We start from the raw sequence: 18,777 nt of genomic DNA, 5'->3' as shown, positions 1-18,777 counted from the left end.
GATTACGAGGCCTATGTAATGATGTGAATATAAGTATGAATGGTACTAGCAGAACGCATCATACAAAGTATTAGCACGACCCCACTCTGCAAGATGATAACACACGCCCCGAAACAGGACCAGAAGCTCATCGCACGAGCCAAATCCAGCATCCGCAAGATAATACTTTCCCTCAGGGATATTGAAATCGGTAGTATGAGCATCGTGATAGACACGAGCATCTGCAGCTGACCCCTCCCAACCACTCAACATGTAGGTAAACGAAAGTTTGAATGAACATGCCATGAGGCAGTTTTGAGAGAAGTTCCCCTTGCAATCCCAAGTGGCATGCCAATCTTCACCAAAAGGATGGCATGCAATGTGTGTACCGTCAATGGCTCTGATAGCGTCAACAAAGAATGGGAAGAACTTCGGGTTTTTCGTGATTTTGGGGGGAGGAGGGCTATCTATGTCGGGCAGGCGGACGTATGTCGTATATATCGGTGGCGAGGAGAATGCGAAAAGAACCCGTTTAAAATACCTGAAAGAACATAAGCTTGATACCAGGACAGCAACAATATACGTACTTTGATATTGTTTCGTTGGACCGCTGAAAGCGTTCACCAAGATGGTGAATCGAGAGACCCATGACAGACGCATAGAGGAATATAGCAAGCTGCTCTTCTAGCAGTACATGCCTGGAATCTCTGCATCCTGCTTGCCGAAGGAGATTGATGAGCACATAGAAAACGTGCTTGTGGACCCCGAGCTCGCATCTGATGTGTTCAGGGTGTCCAGTGAGAAGTTCAGTGACCCATGCAGTCCCCGACAAAGCGGAGGTATGATACGGCTCTTTGTCGTAGTAGGTGTTTGAGTAAGCTTCGAGTGCGGTAGTTGTTGAGTTGAGGACTGTAATGACCGTGCACATAGCATGCATGGCCATCTGCATGATGCATGCCAGATACCTCTTATCACTCTCCTCTGCATTGTCGTCCATATCCTCTGCCTCCACAAGGTCGTATTCGTCCTCGTTAGCGTCCTCGTCGTAATCAGGATCAAGAGGCATTGTATTGATAGTAGGACAAGGCATACGGTAAGCGTTATCGGAGCATGACATCTTGTTCAAGCTCCGACAATTAGCAAAGCCAGAACCAAATTCTAACTTGCACAAATAATGGTGGCCGAACAGACTCTAACAGTGGTTAATTAACCGAGTTATTAACCAGGTTATTAACTGTAAATAATTCAACACTGGAGGGACACCGGTCAAGAACTGTAAATAATGTACCATGTCCTACCATGGCATCCTAGGCATGCCGTTATATCAAATTCGTCCTGATTTGCCTCATGTTGGGTGGATAAAGGCTCGTAGAATCTCATACTGACATATTTGTGTTATTCCAGCCATTGGATTGCACCTGAATCATACTAATATGTCAGGAACATTTTTCGGAGTGTTGGACAACGGAGTGATTGGGATGATAGATATGTCAATCAAAATTCTACTGATCTAACTTTTTGCTTGTATCGCAGACCTCCTTACAGATTTGACGGCTATGAGTGGTTCAGTTCTTGACACCTCAGTTCCATCCAAAACAGTTCACGATGGCCTTATTCTGAGTTCTGCAGCAGCTGATTTTCGCCTTTTACTGGCAAAGCTCCCCTTGGAAGGCAATGTGCACCTGTTTTCGACCAGTTAATAACAGTTGATAGCTTGGACGAAAAAATCACGTGCCGACTGTCAATATGTGTTAAAAAATGTCAGTTAATAATTAACTGCCATCTCCTGGGTTAATAACCCAGTTGATAACTGGCTGGATAATTTTTCACCGCACCCTACTGCCGTCAGCCACACCGATGCGATCTCTGTCAGCCACCACCACAACCACCCCGCCAGATCATTTTGCTGCAGTGAAGATATGATGAGGCGGACACGGGCGTGCAGGAAGAGGGCGGGAGGGCTGGCAGGCGGGAAACACAGGAAGGGGGCAGATAAGAGATGGGTAGCGGGCATGGCATTGTCATAAGGTAGACTTGGGGCGGAGCATGAATGCATTATTCCAACAACAGCTGCATACTGGCAGGCAGCGGCGAGCAGGCGGGCAGGCGGGAGACGCTCATCAGCAATGAGCGGGCTTTGTCATCAAACGGTGTTTAAACTCAGCTGTACTCTGCCGGACTTGCCAATGGGCCCCAGAGTCTGCCCCAGATTCTGGCCCCAGAGTGTCTAAATCCCTGACATTCTGAGAATACTACGCCCCAAAGTGGAAGCCCGCGTGCACGTGGCCACAGAACGGTTTGTACTTCAAGAGTTTACCACTCTAACAACGGAATCTTATATTGTCTATTGCTACTCAGCCTGTAGCTAGTGTGGTGGGCAAAATGTAGCAGAACTCAGGATGTACTAGCAGATGCTCTGGTCAATGGAGGTCGTCCTCTCAATTCCCTCAAGCCGGCTTTCAAGTCAATACCGAGGTTGCCGTGGCCAAGTAGTTCGAGACCGGTTTCACATCTGTTCCACCACTCGCAAGTTGCAGCAGCCTCCAGTGATGCCAGCTACAATCTTCAAACAGTAGTAGACGAAAAAATGGTTACGGAACTACGATGCAAGGACGACCGGGTCTCACATCAATATAGCACACGGAGTGCCAACAAAAATTTGCTTGCTTCTGAACTGCTTCAAAATAGGCCTGCACCAGGTCATGCATCATTAACATTCCGGCCGTGGGAGAGGACGCCTTAAGCTGAGCGCGACCCGAAATTCCCCTGCAGGCAAATCACCACCCAAGCCAACTGCAAAGTGATTCAAGTGTCCTACAATGAGTGCTCAGTTCGACCAGTCACGTCTTATTTGGACACCCGCTTACCCGTCTCATGTCGTCTGCGAGAAGTTCAGGCGTGAAATTAACCTCAAGCACAACCTGAAACTCAGTGCGTTTGACGTCTCTCATAGAATGAGAGCCTGATTGGAGCCTTTTCGTGCTGTAGAGGACTATCATGACCTCCATGCATACTCGATATCCAATTACACCTTCTGGCTCGACCTCTGGCAGTTCATGGGAATTCTGTCTTCTGTTCCCCCAGATCCCACAAAGGTGTGTCAGCTCATATTGTTCTTTTCCTTATGATCTTGAATATCACCATAGATAGTCCAAAAGGGCAAATATGAAGAAGTACCCGAATGGTTTCCCGGAGCACGCCTCAACTACGCTGAGAACCTTCTCTACCGAGACGACGATGGAATCGCTTGCACAGCAGGCAATGAACTCGGAGTCGTGACGCATTATACATTCCGTCAGCTAAGAGAGATGGTACGCAAAATGGCAGCTGCAATGCGCGCGAATGGATTGAAGGTTGGAGACAGGGTTGCTGGTGAGCGAAGGAGACACCTATAGAGTTTGCCACAATTGTTAACCTTAAATGATCGCAGCTATCATATCCAACTCCATCACCGCTGTGGTAGTTGCTCTTGCGGCTTCCAGTGTAGGAGCAATATTCTCCAGTACCGCAACTGACATGGGTACCCAGGTCAGCCGTATCGTATCTCTCATAGACTCGCAAGACGTTCCACCTTGACTAGGGCATACTTGATAGGTACAGGCAGATCAAGCCAAGGCTCATTTTCACAGAAACGGAGATTTTTTATGCCGGGAAGACAATCAACCTAGTGCAGAAGGCTTCGGACGTGGAGCAGGACCTCCGCACATCTGGCGTAGAGCGCATCATTACCTTACCGAGTGTGAAGACCGGAAAGACCGTCCCAGAGTCTCTAAACATACCCAACAGGTTTGTTCACGACTCCTTAACGCGTGTTCTCACTTGACCTTTGTTTAGTGTTACGTTGGATTCTTTCCTTGCATCAGATGACGGTCGACCACTGGAATTTGAGCAGTTACCTTTCAGTCATCCATTGTACATCCTATACTCCTCCGGGACAAGTGGTCCGCCGAAATGCATAGTACACTGCGGTGGGGTACGCCTCCCGCTAACGTGCCATATTCTACTATTTATCTTCCTGTGCAGGGCGCCCTTATGAACAGCAAGAAGGACTGTATGGTTGGCTTCGGAATCCTTCCGACTGATGTCTATTTTCAATACACTACAGTAAGCAGTCCGATATACACATGCTGTGCGTGAAGTGATCAGCTCATACCCATACAAGACGGGCTGGATGATGTGGCCATTCATGCTCTCAGGTCTTGCATGTGGTGCACGCATTGTCCTCTACGATGGGTCACCATTCCACCCTGACATCAGGGGTTATCTCAAGTTCATTAATGACCAGGGGTGCGAAGACACTAGCGAGCGCAGACAATCAGTGACTAAATTCTTTTAGTGTCACGGTATTGGGCACAAGTCCACGCTTCCTGACCGAAGTCCAGATGAGGGGTATCAAACCGCGTATGGTCGGATCATAGTCTTGAGAGTTGATGCTAACTACTTTTGTAGTTGAAATTGCATCCTTTGAAGCTCTTCGCGCGATGACAGTCACAGGAGCTGTAACAACTGCATCTTTAATGGAGTGGGCGCACGAGGCGTTTGGTAGGAAGCTGCTCATAGGTTCGTCTTCTGGGGGGACAGACGTGTTCTGTGCATGTAAGTTTTCGTCGGGTCGCCCCTTTCTATGTGCCTAAACTAGCACTCCTCAGTTGTCTCTTGTGTGTCGAGTTTCCCACTATATGCTGGAGGTTGTGTCGGAACTATCATTCTCCTAAATTGGACTAACTATGCGTTTCATACAGAACTTCAAGGCAAATCTCTTGGCATGGCTGTTGAATTATTCGATCCTATGGGAAAGAACATTGAGAACACAGGTCAGCCTGGCGAGCTCGTCATCACACGTCCGCATCCTTCGATACCTGTTTGTTTCTGGGGCGACGAGTCTGGCAAAAAGTTTCGACAGGCATATTACGACATGTACCCAGGTACGTTCTCCTGATTTTATCTAGATATCGACGTGCGTGTTCACGTTGGTACAGGAGTGTGGCGTCAAGGGGATTTTGTGGTCAAAAATCCGAAGACGACAGGGTTCATCTTTCTAGGGCGGAGGTACTGACTATTATTAAGCTTTGTTATAAGCTGATCTAATCATTTCCACAGCGATGGCGTACTCAACCCCTCTGGTGTTCGTTTCGGCTCAGCGGAGATCTACTCTGTCCTGGAGTTTTTCTCTGACGAGGTCGATGATTCATTGTGTGTGGGTCAACGGAGGACACAAGACCCCGACGAGCGTGTCCTGCTCTTTCTGAAGATGCGCTCAGGGCACAAGCTCACACCTGCCCTCATTGACCGCATAAAGAGCGCGATCAGAACCAGCCTTAGCCCGAGACACGTTCCAGCCTACGTGTTCGACACCCCAGATATCCCTGTACGTAGGCTGTCTGTGCGGTGGACATGACGATCCTGATGCTTGTGCAGTACACTGTAAACGGCAAGAAAATCGAGATTGCGGTCAAGCAGATTGTTTCGGGGTCCGATCTAAAGCCGAGTGGGACTGTGGCAAACCCTGAGTCACTTAATCTGTACTATAAGTACAGGGATATCGAAGGTTTGGTGGGCCTGAAGACGATGGCGAAGCTTTAGTTGTAGACATTAATATCAGAAGGTTGGATCCTTCCACCAAATATTAACTTGCCAGCCCAACCATTTGGCGTTCACGTCGGAATTAAGGCTGGGGAAGATTCATGTGCAATGCGGAGACAGCATGCTCCGTTATACAGTGAGCCATCTCGTGAGTCTTCCATGTTGCTGGCGATTTGTGATTTGCTTCTTCCCGTTCTCTCGCGACCCTACGGGACGGTCAACTTCCCGTGTCCTTGCTAAAACGTTTTGAACGCTAGTCTATTTCCAGGTCCAAGCTAGTCTGGACACGCGGCAACAGTTGTCCGGTTTGTGCAATCTCGAACCGGGCCTGCCAATCGGGTATGATAATGATCACCCGGACCGCGAAGCGGTATTTCACTAATATTGACCATACCATGGAACTACTTCACGACATCCTTATCTTGCATACTCTGGAATTCTATCCTGATCATAACGTCGCGTATGCAATCACTTCATCGTCTAATAAAAGGTTGTCGTCGACTCATCGGAAACCCAGAGGTGACAGTAAAGTCCGATATGGTTCCTTTTTGTGCAGGTTTCTGAATCCGTACTATGGCAGGTGGTTTGCTATTTGACTAGATAATAGTCAGGGCCAACACTGGTTCAATAGTGGGCCCGATGAAAGCACATGCGTTCGACGAAATCGTGATACACCTGATGCTCTGGCCTCCATTACACTCGGAGCAATTCCTTAATCCCCCTGCGGGGTCATTCTATCTCCCGCTCAAAATAGCACAGTACCTTGATAACGGGGAAAATACAAGTTCACGGTTGGGTTTAAGTTTCCCATTACTCTGATACACCAATCATCATTGCTCTTTAAACAATTGGCCCTCTGCTTTGGCTGCATGTTTTATGTCTTTGCTATGTTGTCGACCTGGACGACGCCATCTCTCCGTTTGAGGAAACGCCGCATATCTTCGCTAGCAAATGTATGCCTCCTGCGTCCTGATATCACTTGGGAACACATGACTGGACTCCCGTGAAGCCATCAAGGCACTCATACTGGAAAATCTCGATATGCACTTTCCAAGCCTGATATGATAAACTGTCGCATGACAACAGGAACTCGAGGCCATTGCTGTGTCTCGAATCGAAGAGATCTTACTACTCAAACCGCCATTTGAACCCAAAGAGGTGGATAGTTATATTGCAGGAGATCGCCGCTTATGCTTTACATTTTGCACTACACCTTCATTTCCGCACCGACGAGATAACCGCTTCAACTGATTTCGAAGAAATAAAATCACATGGTAAGGGGTGATTTGTCTAGGGATTCGAAGATGCAATAAAGTAATTAATTAAGGAGTCCATACAGAAATGCATGTGGTTGAGTAGAAGCACTAGACCCTTCCCCACCTCGTCAGCTTTGTTGATGCTTCTGGAATACCAAGAACTTCCTAACCTCGGTGAAATACCGCTCTCTCACATACCTCCGGACAGCTGGTAACTTCCAATATAGCTCTTATAAGTCCCTCCAACACCCAATCCGAAAAGTAAAATCGTACCATACCATCCCGCACTATCACCCCTTCTGACTCGCTACACGGAGTCGCATATGTTCCCCATTCCATGGTCTCGATCAGCCGGAAAAAGAACATTCCGTCTGTCAACCATGGGTATTCTCTGCACATGTTTCTATTGCGTGCACTATGACTCCCATACTTGTCCGCGCAGGCGGCCGAGTATGCGTATTGTCTTCTTATCCACTAGTTCGTTGCACACATGTACAGTTTGTATTTTTACGTCATTTCATCCGCGAAGGGTGGCGCGTCTAAAACGGCCAGCGGGAATGGCGGACTGGTGGGGGTACGCCTCACATCAGAGCATTCGTACGCCCAGAGATGCGTTGGGAATACTGGGGGTGTCATCATTAAACTATGACTCACATAGGAAATGAAATTTGATTTCAAAAAACAGACCCTCGGGGCGCGCGACTTTGTGAATAAGGATGCCCATGATGTACGGATTGCATATGAGAATCATTGCAAATGCGAAAAAGTAGGTCGATTAGGATCAAGCCGGATACCTGCGATCAAACAAATACGCCTGTGGTTCAAACGGATTCTTTTGCGCAATGTCTTCCCGGTCTTCTCCGCGAATTATCAACCAAGTCATAAAAAAGAGAGACCACCTGACCATGGACGTCGCCGTGAACGAACACATGAACCCGATCACATTGTGAATTACATCGCCACAGGGGAATGAATTGCTTCATGGGGGCTTGACTTGCCGCCCAAGATAGAGAGTCCATATGATGTCTTACATCATTAGGCCCCTTGCATATTGCGAAGGAGGACTCGAACAGTGGTTTTTGATTTGGGGGTTTATGGTAAACCGGATCTTGAAGTTACTGTTATCGGCTTGATGCGTCGGATGATTCCTGAATTGTTTCATCGTTATCCGCAAGCGATGTAAACGATAAGACGTGCGCGATATGCCAAGCGACGTCCTGGATCCAACCGGACGCAGCAAGTGCATCCTATGCTGCGCTGAAACACACCGACTGGGTCCAGAATACCGTACACGGCAGTCATAAAAGTACCAAGATGGACGGACAATGCACCATAACGTGTTCATTGCAAGGCTTCCCTAGGGAAGAAACAACAACACAACAGCGTGTTGATCAAGGAATTCGAAGGTGGTCTGGAAAGAAACCAATGCATATGAGAGCCACGGCTGCCACGCTGTAGCCGCCCGGCTGCCATGACACCATAGTCACGCCAGATTGGCTCATCAGACACTTTAGGGAGCTCAGTGAATGGAGCCTGAAGGCGAGCTGCCCCGAGTCTGAGACCTGATATCCGACAGGTTGCCAAAAGTTGCAGGACTGTCCGCGACGTCGTCAATTTGGAAGCAAGGATATGACACGTAATATTTCTTTACTAAGAGCTGCCTAGGCTGTGACACATATCAAGGTCGAAGCACAGCAGCGGGCGGCCCTTGCTCGCGTCCATCTCCTGTCAGACGACCGACTGGCCGCGTGGTGACGTTTCTACTGTTCATCGTTAAGACTGTCACGTAAAAGGTGTAAAAGTCCTGTTACCTTGAGCCTTGCGTTCCATTTGAGTTGATCTTCAGCAATCATTGCGTTCTATGCCCGCGTGCTCGACGTTCGTCGCCGCCGCGTCGGTTGCACAGCGCCGCGGCTACTAGACAGGTGACCAGGTGCAAATTGGAATCGCATCATTACACAGCCACAGCCTATTGCTTCAATCCCTAACGTTCAAGTTTCCGGTGATAATAGAATCGGACGGATCTCATTTCATCTACGCCATAACTTATGCTGCACCAAGGCTACACTCGCCAGGCTCGTGGCAGTAGTCTTATCACTCAAATCAAGTAAGGCAGCGAACTCACGGGTTTCAAATACTGATTGACAAGGCACATATGTTGCAATGTTCGCATACGAAGAGAAGCCTATGCGCCACAACGATGATTGCTTCAGAAGGCACAGTGCATTCGCTGTGAAAATTCTGAGGCATTGGACACTGGTACATATGTCATAACCTGCTACATTAGGAGGAATCATTTGCAATGTCGAGATCAAGATGCGGACGAACTAGTCGGTCAAGCAAGTGAACACTTCGGTGAGTCTCTTCTATCGTTGGTCTATGCACACTTTGATTCGCTGTAGATAATGTCTTCTCCCGCCTAACCGTACCCGTCCATGACGTTGGGGGCGACTTCTGCGGTGGACCGGTGCCACGCAAATGAGTTTTCTCAACTTCTACTTGATCGCTCGTATCTGATTACAGTACCCCCGGTGTACAGCAGTTACTCGGATCGCACAATGTACCCGATGTGGATCGTAACGTTTCGAATAACGGTATTTCCAGTACGTACGCACAGGAGCATTAAATGCGCCAATATGTTCACCCTGATCGCACAGGCTTTGGTTACTTATATGCAACTTGAAGCCTATCTTGTTGAGATTGACCTGGATGCAATTGATCCGCTTCACTATGTATTTGCCGTCCACCTGCCGGGACACCCTGATGCGGCATACGTTGGACGGCCTCGCTTGAGCACTACTTTCAGGTTCCAGCCACATGCCGTTGATATCCCGGACTTGCGGCGGAAGCATGCGGCAAGTTGTTGTTGTCACTTTGTTCTGCAGAAGGCTTTTCAAGGCTTTTGAATTCTTCGTAGCTATATTATAGGTAAGGTCATAGCAACCTTTCAAGAAAGGGTCTGATGGAGGCGCATGCATTCGACGAGTTTCTGACCCACCATTACACTCGTGACGCTTGCAGGTCACCCGTAATTCACCACAGAGTGCTACAGAACGCTCTGTGGCACTCGGTAGCACAATCCAACCCGCTGATTGAGCCATATTTACGCTCAGACAGACAAGCTTGGGAACTCTGTTCTCAACAGCGGGGTAACCCTGATGCCGACACCAAAGACAGCCTGAGTGTGTAACTTTTTTTTCGTTATGACGTCGAATTCTTTCTTCTGAGGGATACATACACTGACTCTGATTTGTCTGCCGATAACCTGGTTCTCACACTTTGACTACATCTAGGCTGACTCTATGATCTCGTCGAAGCCATTTCCCTGTCAAGGAAGCCTCGCATCCTTGCTATCAGACTTATATCTCCTGCGGCTGATAGGCTTCGATGACTTGGGAAACGTACTTGTCGCAGGCTACAGAATCCCCGATGCAACAAATCAACGTTATCATCTACACGAGGCAGCGGAATTGCGTCCACTATGACATGATACGAGCGCGTTATTGTGTATGCCAACCACCCTCGATACAGCAGGCGCGTGTGATAATTCTTGATGAAGCCAACCCCACTGGGATCCAGTCTGACTCTAACGTTATCCGAATCTGCCAAGTTAAAAACCTTTGATTGGCAAGATGACCTCAAGGGGTTAATATCCTGGCCTTGCAACAAATTACATTACGTCGCAGTGCTTTATTATCAACAAACAAAGTACCACTGGCAAGTACAAACAACATAAGAGTACTCGAAGTACCTATTGGTTGTCATACGGACTGATTGGTGTTTCATAATTCCTGGCGGCAACACCGTACCCTCGCAAGTGCTGAGAAGTACTGGCAGTCATGTGCACGGGCCTTCCGTTAATTTCCAATGTTCGCGTCCATGGAAAATATGTAGGCACATTGTCAACGTGACGTACGAAGAGTCTCGTGCATTTCAATGAAGTCATTTTGGCCCGTGTTGCCCGCTCGTACCACTCATATCTCACATGCTTCTGACTATCTTTGGTGGCTAAGATGTTCATCATCCGTTGCCAGTGGAGCGCCATAACAGGGTTGTTGTCTAAAAGCCCTTGATTCCCGAACTTCGAAGCAGGGCTTCTCGCGTCCGACTACTATTTGGTCACCGTACGCATGATCAGCACTCGAGGCGTGTTCACGGTATCGATTCTAACGCCGAGTTCACATAATGCAGGCCAACGCCACGGGTCGCACGTGCTCTCAGATAAGCAAGTCAGGTCTACTAGTCGGGGCCACTGCTTCCAGATGCCGCCTGCCCCATTGTAACCCCCAACCTTGAGTTTAAAAATGTCGTTCTTTGTTATTTACGGCAGGGGACCTGAGACCTGAGCGCCTAGGCGTTGTCCAACCGGAAGACGGAATCGAACTTCGTGCGCACCCAAGTATAGATTTTCTAGAAGAATTTCTGTGATACACCATGCGCTGATATTGTCAAACACTCCCATGCTAACGAAGTCTGGACTCTGGAGCTAATACCAAGAACTCTTCTCCCTCTTACCAAAAAGGAAAAGCTCAATTATTGAATTGATTGTCTGGGCGTTGAACGCATCCCCCGTTGTGTATGTACATGTAAACTAGAACAGTTACTAAGTACTGTTTGGCCTCTACGTATACACGTACAACGGTAGATACAAGAAAAATTACTTAAATAAAAAAATCCATCAATGTCTCTATTGTTGTGGGTAATTCTGTTGATGGCGTCCATTATGCAAAAGAAAGCAAGAAGCAAAGCGAGCTATAATAATCCGGCTATAACACCACGAGAAATAAACGAGGGACAAGAGTTGGAGATTTGTGGTGGCATGTAATAGCGCTTGAGTTTCCATCCACCTGGGATTATCCGATGTGGTATGTACATTTGCATGAAAGTTTTGGATCATACGATCGCTGAGATGGTCATGCCGGTCGTTAAGTCGTTTTCGGAAGTGATGGGAAAAGCCCGATCGGAAAGTATTGTCCCTCAGTGCACTTTCTTCTTCTTTCTGCCGTCAAGGACCGCACCAGCATTGGTAATCAACCGATGAAGTTCGCCGGACTCGTTAAGCTCGCGGATGGCAGCTATGGAGCCAACGGACTTGCCCCCAATAAGCATGAGGGGAAGATCGGTCGAAGATGTGAGACGATGTAACAAAGGGATCAAAACTTCTGAGTCCTCTGAGAACACGTGTAGAGTGATGAGCGACTAGTAAATCAAAGTCAGGGAACCCGCTTACCTCGTTGATCAACTTCAAAAGTCATAGGAGGCGGTTGTAAGTCCATAACTGCAATGATGCGTCTTATTTCCCTAGAATGTGCATTGTGGGCCTGGGACGAGCGATGAGCATCAGCATGAGGCTAAGAAGGAGAAGAAGCGACTAACCTTGGTGAACAACATAACAGGATATCGAGACCACACGTCTTGCACAATCTGGTTTAATTCGTCTGCGGCGCGTGGACTACGAGTGTCGAAGTCAAGTACAAGTTGGGGGTCAATAGGTTTGGCTGGGTCTATCGAGCGTGGAATCATGTTCTGTGGTAGTGCTGCTATGAAAGCAGCTACTGCTGCCAGCTCTTGCGACTCGTCCAATTCTATTTGGGGACGGTTGAGATTGCTGACGACTGTCTTTCTTTGGCTATTCGAAGGTAGACGGAATAGTCTAGACGACGGTGGAGGATCATCTCTGTCTTGTTGATGTGATCCATGTGTACCCGCGTGACCGAGAGCGTCGGTCCGAAGTGCTATTGGAGCAAGGTCTAATGAAGGCCTTGCTACAAAAAAGATGTAAAATGACACAACGATAAGGCTGATGAGAGCCAGAGAAGTCGCTCTATGATTGAGTGACTTTCGTTGGTGCTGCAGCGAATGCAGAATGGAGGTGATGGGGAGCGTCGACATGATGACCGACGGAGTGAGTTAATCGGGAAGGGAAAGGTAAAAGAGCGTTGAGGACTAAAAAAGAGCCTAGATAAATGAATGGCAAGTGAATGAAAGTTTTGGTCGGTTATTTTGAAAGCGAGGCCGAGAAGTTGGAGTGCAACCCGAAACAATGAAAAGCAAAAGGAATTGAATCGAGCCTAATTGATCTTCTCATCGGCTCGAACCTTTTTAGTCACACGGGAATTCCGCTTATACCTAATTTGGTATGTTACTCCGTAAAACGGCCGATCTTTATCGATATTATCTTTTGATGCGCCATGGATGCGGCGAAACGCACATGGAACAAACGTTTATAGTGGCGACGTGGCCTCCGGATTTACGTGGGAATATAATATACCTCGCCGCTGAGTGTACGCCGCTGTTAACTGTCCTCAACCATATGTATTACGGATCTCTGTCGTCTTATCGTGTATATGTACCTTATATTTCTCATTGGTGGACCTAGATTATCGCCATCGGGCATCTTCTCATCCAAACATGTCCGTTCAAGTGCCGTCAGTGCACGGATTTGTTTGTTAATCATACTACGTATTCGAATTCCCCATACCCTCTCCGAAAGGTACACCACAAACTCAAATGCCCTTGTTCTTCAGCTTCAATTCTTCTCTTATCGAAACGTACCTGTCGAAAGTCAGTCTAACCCGCATAATTTATAATGCTGACTTTCCGACGTCGGACGGGTAAACCCGTAAACCCGTCCGCCCTCAAGTTATTCAGGGAAGCTTATTGACTCCATGTCCGTCTTACAATTGACTCCACTACTGGCTTATCACCATGCTCTTGGACACATGTATAACCGGTGAATTGGCAGTTGCATTATAGGTCACATAAAACCCACAAATAGTTCCACCGCAAACCCCTACTCGGATGAACAAAACAGCATAATAGCAGTACACATAAATATGTAGATGTTAACAATACAGCGTTCGATTTCAAGCACATCTCACTGGTTTCATCACATATGATGACGTGGACACCCCATAACTCTATTGCGTCTCTCGCTCCTTCACGATATCTTCCCTTACCGTCATCCCCGCATTCTCAAACATCTTCTTCAGCTTGCCTTGTGCACGCAACGTGTGCAAGTCGTCGCTTCCGCCGAGTCCCTCTCCATTCAGGATGATGTTTGGGAACGTAGAATGCTCGGTGAGACGGGTAAGGATGAGCTTTATAAAGTCCCAATCATCTGTAAAAACAATCAGTGCATGCATCATAGAGGTAAGCACAGCCACGACATACCTCGAAGATCAACTTCGATGATTTTAGGGGGAGGAGAAAGATTATACGACTCCAATAACTTCTTAGCTTTCGTTGAGAATCTACATAGAACCGGAGCGCATAAGGCTACCGCACAAATCAAATTACAAGGGAAAAAGAACGCACGGGCAATATGACTGATGCAGACACAGCATCAGAACCTCACAGGATCCAGTAAATTGAAGCACCTGACATACCTTCGAGAATACGATCAGTGGATACTCTTCTCTCAGCTTTCTCATATGGGATTTCCAATCCGGTTGGTCACCACCAAGATACACACTCAGATCGATCGGCGCAGCAGGGTTTATCGAATGGGACAGCATGCGATCGTCATCGCTCGTCACGAAATGCAGCAAGCCATATATCTCCTCCACTGGTGGACCTTTGACCATCGAAACGATACTGGCACGTGAAAGCGACGAGGATATTCCCGAGAGGTTGAGAGGAGGGAGCGACCATGGCGTTCTAAAGAACAGGCAAAAGGCGAGTAGAAACAGCTGGAATGAGGAGAATACGACGACGACGGTACGATGAGCATGTGGAGCGACGGCTCGTCGAGTCGCTGGCCATCTTGTCGTCTGAGGAGGCGTAGATCCTATTGCAACGACTTCAAGTTGGCAACACAGTGAATTCAAGTGCAAACCCGGTAGTCACTTGGCAAGCTGGCACGCTCACAGGGAAGTATTGGATTTGAAAGAATGGGGCGGCCCGTTCTCAGGCTGGACAAGATCGTCGGACCGAGACTGGATTGCAATTGAAACAATGAGCGCGGGATAAAAGCAGTCTCAGGACCAGTGTTCAGACTATATACTTATCCGTGGAGGACAGCCATGGACGCCGTGGGTTAACGTGAAAATTGAAGTGGGTCTGTTCAGTGCTGTGCGCCCCAATGGCTTGTGAGAATTGAATGTTCGGAACCGCCTGCGGCAGTACTTACTGCCTCCTTTTAGCCGACCGCCTCGACGTTTGGGGTCTGGCCGAAGGTAATTTTATAAGGCTTGGCCTATAACTAAATTATTACTAATAACTCAAGCTGGGTCGACCAGACTGTGCCACGTTCAACGAACTAGTTCAAATCCCATGCTGCCCCAAAAGGCAATTCCCCACCTCGAAGGACGTACGGGGAGCGGACCTCAAAGAGTGTCGAAGCTGGCGTTAACGTCCACCACGTATCGATACGTGTTACGCAGTTTACCGTGACAGTTTCTTTCGCAATGCGGCAAGTATCTCGTGATACGCGCTCTTCTAATCATGTCGTGTCATGCCGGGTATCATTTTCTGCAACGAGGCTGCTTGGTCTAGTACACTCCAACATGTGTCTACATCATGGCGTGTCACCGAGCTCGAGGACATATAGTGTGTCAGTACTTTAGTGCCGGCACATGGGGATCATTGCGCCGAGTCCCGAACTCTTCCACGTGACTATCATGGGTGCCATCGCATCCATCTCACTGATCGTGTTCGATTTCATTCAGTAGATCATCATGGATAACATGGAAAGAAGAATAGATTATGTGGTCTTTGACATGGATGGTGCGTAGAGCTTCTAACTTCCTCGAGCACTCAAGGCAAGACGCGTCTTTGACAGGCCTTCTCATCGACACGGAGAGAGTATATACCGAAGTCACCAGTACGCTCCATGTCGCTGCGCTCTTCAACAGCTGACACAAACTCCAAGATGATATCCTCGGTCGCTACGGCAAGATCATGACATGGGACATTAAGGCACAGCTCATGGGAAAACGTACGCTCTCTGATCTCTCTGGAGTCTGGACTTATACCATATCGCAGCACGAATTGAATCTGTGACACACCTGCTTTCTTTGTTTCCCGGCATCGACATCACCATCGACCAGTACCTCACAGAGTCCCAAGAAAAGCAAGATGCGAACTGGCCAACCGTGCAGCTCCTTCCGGGAGTACAGAGGTTAATCCAGCACCTCGTGAAACACAACGTGCCAATCGTAGTCGCCACTGCTTCCTCACGACGGAACTTTGTCCGCAAGTCTGAGAATCTCAAAGAATTCTTTGATTACTTTCGAGGCAACATCGTCTGTGCTGATGATGTAGCAGGCAAGACTACGGGGAAGCCTGACCCGTATATTTTCCTGCACGCTGCAGGTGTTCTAGGCAAGGCAGTAGGCGCTACGGAGCAGTGCACAGAGGCTGAGGCTGTGGAAAGGGGCAAAGGACTCGTTTTTGAAGACGCCGTTTATGGTGTCCAAGCTGGGAAAAGAGCCGGAATGTCAGGTAGGTTGTTGTTTCAGAGTTGTAATTGGTCTCACGTTCTCTTCAGTTGTCTGGGTACCTGACGAACGCCTTTTGGACGTTGCTAGTGCCAACCCATACGTCCCAGATGAGACGCTTACGTCCATCGAGCATTTCAAGCCCGAGAAGTGGGGCCTCCCACCTTACGACACCCAATGACGTTACCGATTATAGCTTGTAAAAGGCGCTGCCACACATAAAAACTACTCTTCGTCGGTGCAATCACATTTTCTCCGATCTCGGGCATCACGCTGGCGTAAAGTACCCTATGCCATATTGCTTGTGGTTTCCTTTACGGTCGCAGTATTTGTTGACCTGAGACACATTGACAGTGGTGGCTGCCGCGTTTGACATGTCTAAGAAAGTGATGGAAGGGACGTCTGGGGTCTGGCCGAAGGTAATTTTATAAGGCTTGGCCTATAGATGTACCAAGGCCACGAACCTGGCCTTGACCACAACCTATAACTAATAACTTAAGCTGGGTCGACTAGTGCCACGTTCAACGAACTAGTTGAAATCGCACGCTGCCCCAAAAAGCAATTCCTACCTCGAAGGATGGGGAGCGGAGTGTTGAAGCTGGCGTTAACGTCCACCATGTATCGATACGTGTTACGCAGGACAGCGCAAGACTTTACCGTGACAGTTTCTCTCGCAAGTATCTTGTGATATGCGCTCTTCTAATCATGTTCTGCAACGAGGCTGATTGATCTAGTACATGTACACTCCAACATGTGTCTGCATCATGGCGGATCGCCGAGCTCGAGGACATAGTGTGTCAGTGCCGCCACATGGGGATCATTGCTGCTTGACCGCGCCGAGTCCCGAACTCCTCCACGTAACTATCATGGACTCAGACACCATCCGGGGATTGCAAGATGTCTTAAATATTGCAATCCCCGATGTGAGAACAGTGCCATCGCATCTATCTCACTGATTGTGTTCGATTTCATCCAGTAGATCATCATAGATAACATGGAAAGAAGAATAGATTATGTGGTCTTTGACATGGATGGTGCGTCGCACTTCTAACTTCCGTGAGTACTCAAGGCAAGACGCGTCTTTGACAGGCCTTCTCATCGACACGGAGAGAGTATATACCGAAGTCAATAGTACGCTTCATGTCACTACGCTTCTTCAACAGCTGATACAAACTCCAAGATGATATCCTCGGTCGCTACGGCAAGGTCATGACATGGGACATCAAGGCACAGCTCATGGGAAAACGTACGCTCTCCGATCTCTCTGGACTCATTCAACGCAAACCATATCGCAGCACGAATTGAATCTGCGATACACCTGCTTTCTTTGTTTCCCGGCATTGATATCACAGTCGACCAGTACCTCACAGAGTCCCAAGAAAAGCAAGATGCGAAGTGGTCAACTGTCCAGCTCCTTCCGGGAGTACAGAGGTTAATCCAGCACCTGGTAAAACACAACGTGCCAATCGTAGTCGCCACTGCTTCCCTACGACGGAACTTTGTCCGCAAGTCTGAGAATCTCAAAGAATTCTTTGATTACTTTCAAGGCAACATCGTCTGCGCTGATGATGTAGCAGGCAAGACTATGGGCAAGCCTGACCCGTATATTTTCTTGTATGCTGCAGGTGTTCTAGGCAAGGCAGTGGGCGCTACGGAGCAGTGCACAGAGGCTGAGGCTGTGGAAAGGGGCAAAGGACTCGTTTTTGAAGACGCCGTTTACGGTGTCCAAGCTGGGAAAAGAGCCGGAATGTCAGGTAGGTTGTTGTTTCAGAGTCTTAACTTAGGGTCTCACACTCTCTTCAGTTGTCTGGGTACCTGACGAACGCCTTTTGGACGTTGCCAGTCCCAGCCCACACGTCCCAGATGAGACGCTTACGTCCATCGAGCATTTCAAGCCGGAGAAGTGGGGCCTTCCACCTTACGACACCGAATGACGTTATTGATTATTAGCTTTTCGGCGTGAGCCGTTCCATAATAACCCAAGGTGTACAAGGACGTCATTTCCATTTCAACTTGATTTACAAATAGATATCGAGCACCCTAGAGGCGCTGCCACATATAAAAGCTACTCTTCGTCGGTGCATTGGACAAAAATAGTTCAAAGTCCCCCGATTGAAAGTGCACTAGTGATCCTTTGTGGCTGCCTTTCCGCACACTATCACAATCACATTTGCTCCGATCTCGGGCATCACGCTGGCGTAAAGTACAGCATGCCATATTGTGCTTGTGGTTTCCTTTACGGTCGCAGTATTTGTTGACCTGAGACACATTGACAGTGATGGCGACCGCGTTTGACATGTCTAAGGAAGTGATGGAAGGCTAAGTGACAATTGTGATTATTATGACTGAAATCAGAACGGAGCTGTCCATTATAGATCCATTTGACCCTGGTACAAAAAATGTCAACACAACGGATGCGAGTTATCCTTGAAGGGTCCACCTTTTTGTGAACAATCCATGTCCGTACGTAAGTCGTCGACAACGTTATTGACTGAATTGAATAGGTCAACAACGAACTT

At 48.1% G+C, this 18,777-nt stretch overlaps 5 protein-coding genes across 5 annotated transcripts; 3 read left to right on the top strand and 2 right to left on the bottom strand.

The window, feature by feature from the left end:
* Window positions 1–2,709: 2,709 nt before the first annotated feature.
* On the top strand, window positions 2,710–5,731 carry F5147DRAFT_725369 (uncharacterized protein). Its single transcript, XM_041439115.1, has 14 exons — window positions 2,710–2,910; window positions 2,968–3,074; window positions 3,126–3,351; window positions 3,410–3,507; window positions 3,560–3,765; window positions 3,814–3,952; window positions 4,003–4,083; window positions 4,142–4,266; window positions 4,316–4,380; window positions 4,429–4,575; window positions 4,629–4,904; window positions 4,959–5,028; window positions 5,080–5,347; window positions 5,398–5,731. The coding sequence occupies exons 1-14, from the start codon at window positions 2,799–2,801 to the stop codon at window positions 5,560–5,562; spliced, it is 2,085 nt and encodes a 694-aa protein (XP_041286023.1). The 5' UTR covers window positions 2,710–2,798; the 3' UTR covers window positions 5,563–5,731.
* A 1,174-nt stretch (window positions 5,732–6,905) lies between these two features.
* F5147DRAFT_725361 (uncharacterized protein) lies at window positions 6,906–7,408 on the top strand (the record flags this gene model as incomplete). The annotated part of the gene is made up of 1 exon (XM_041439114.1): window positions 6,906–7,408. A coding segment is annotated over exon 1 (252 nt), but the record flags the coding sequence as incomplete, so codon positions are not given.
* Window positions 7,409–11,667: 4,259 nt separating this feature from the next.
* Window positions 11,668–12,883, bottom strand: F5147DRAFT_30669 (uncharacterized protein). Its single transcript, XM_041429135.1, has 3 exons — window positions 12,195–12,883; window positions 12,049–12,139; window positions 11,668–11,989 (listed from the first exon to the last, which is right to left on the bottom strand). The coding sequence occupies exons 1-3, from the start codon at window positions 12,708–12,710 to the stop codon at window positions 11,796–11,798; spliced, it is 801 nt and encodes a 266-aa protein (XP_041286021.1). The 5' UTR covers window positions 12,711–12,883; the 3' UTR covers window positions 11,668–11,795.
* A 643-nt stretch (window positions 12,884–13,526) lies between these two features.
* On the bottom strand, window positions 13,527–15,010 carry F5147DRAFT_725347 (uncharacterized protein). The gene is made up of 5 exons (XM_041439113.1): window positions 14,542–15,010; window positions 14,207–14,477; window positions 14,136–14,170; window positions 13,992–14,071; window positions 13,527–13,938 (listed from the first exon to the last, which is right to left on the bottom strand). The coding sequence occupies exons 1-5, from the start codon at window positions 14,580–14,582 to the stop codon at window positions 13,739–13,741; spliced, it is 627 nt and encodes a 208-aa protein (XP_041286020.1). The 5' UTR covers window positions 14,583–15,010; the 3' UTR covers window positions 13,527–13,738.
* Window positions 15,011–15,044: 34 nt separating this feature from the next.
* F5147DRAFT_725339 (HAD-like protein) lies at window positions 15,045–18,287 on the top strand. Its single transcript, XM_041439112.1, has 6 exons — window positions 15,045–15,444; window positions 15,497–15,545; window positions 15,601–15,642; window positions 15,691–15,756; window positions 15,804–16,262; window positions 18,062–18,287. The coding sequence occupies exons 2-6, from the start codon at window positions 15,497–15,499 to the stop codon at window positions 18,190–18,192; spliced, it is 747 nt and encodes a 248-aa protein (XP_041286019.1). The 5' UTR covers window positions 15,045–15,444; the 3' UTR covers window positions 18,193–18,287.
* Window positions 18,288–18,777: the final 490 nt, after the last annotated feature.

Source organism: Suillus discolor (assembly GCF_016758755.1).
Source record: "Suillus discolor strain FC423 chromosome Unknown F5147scaffold_108, whole genome shotgun sequence".
NCBI lineage: Eukaryota > Fungi > Basidiomycota > Agaricomycetes > Boletales > Suillaceae > Suillus > Suillus discolor.
The sequence above is the reverse complement of the archived record's forward strand: the minus strand, read 5'-3'. Positions and strand labels throughout refer to the sequence as shown.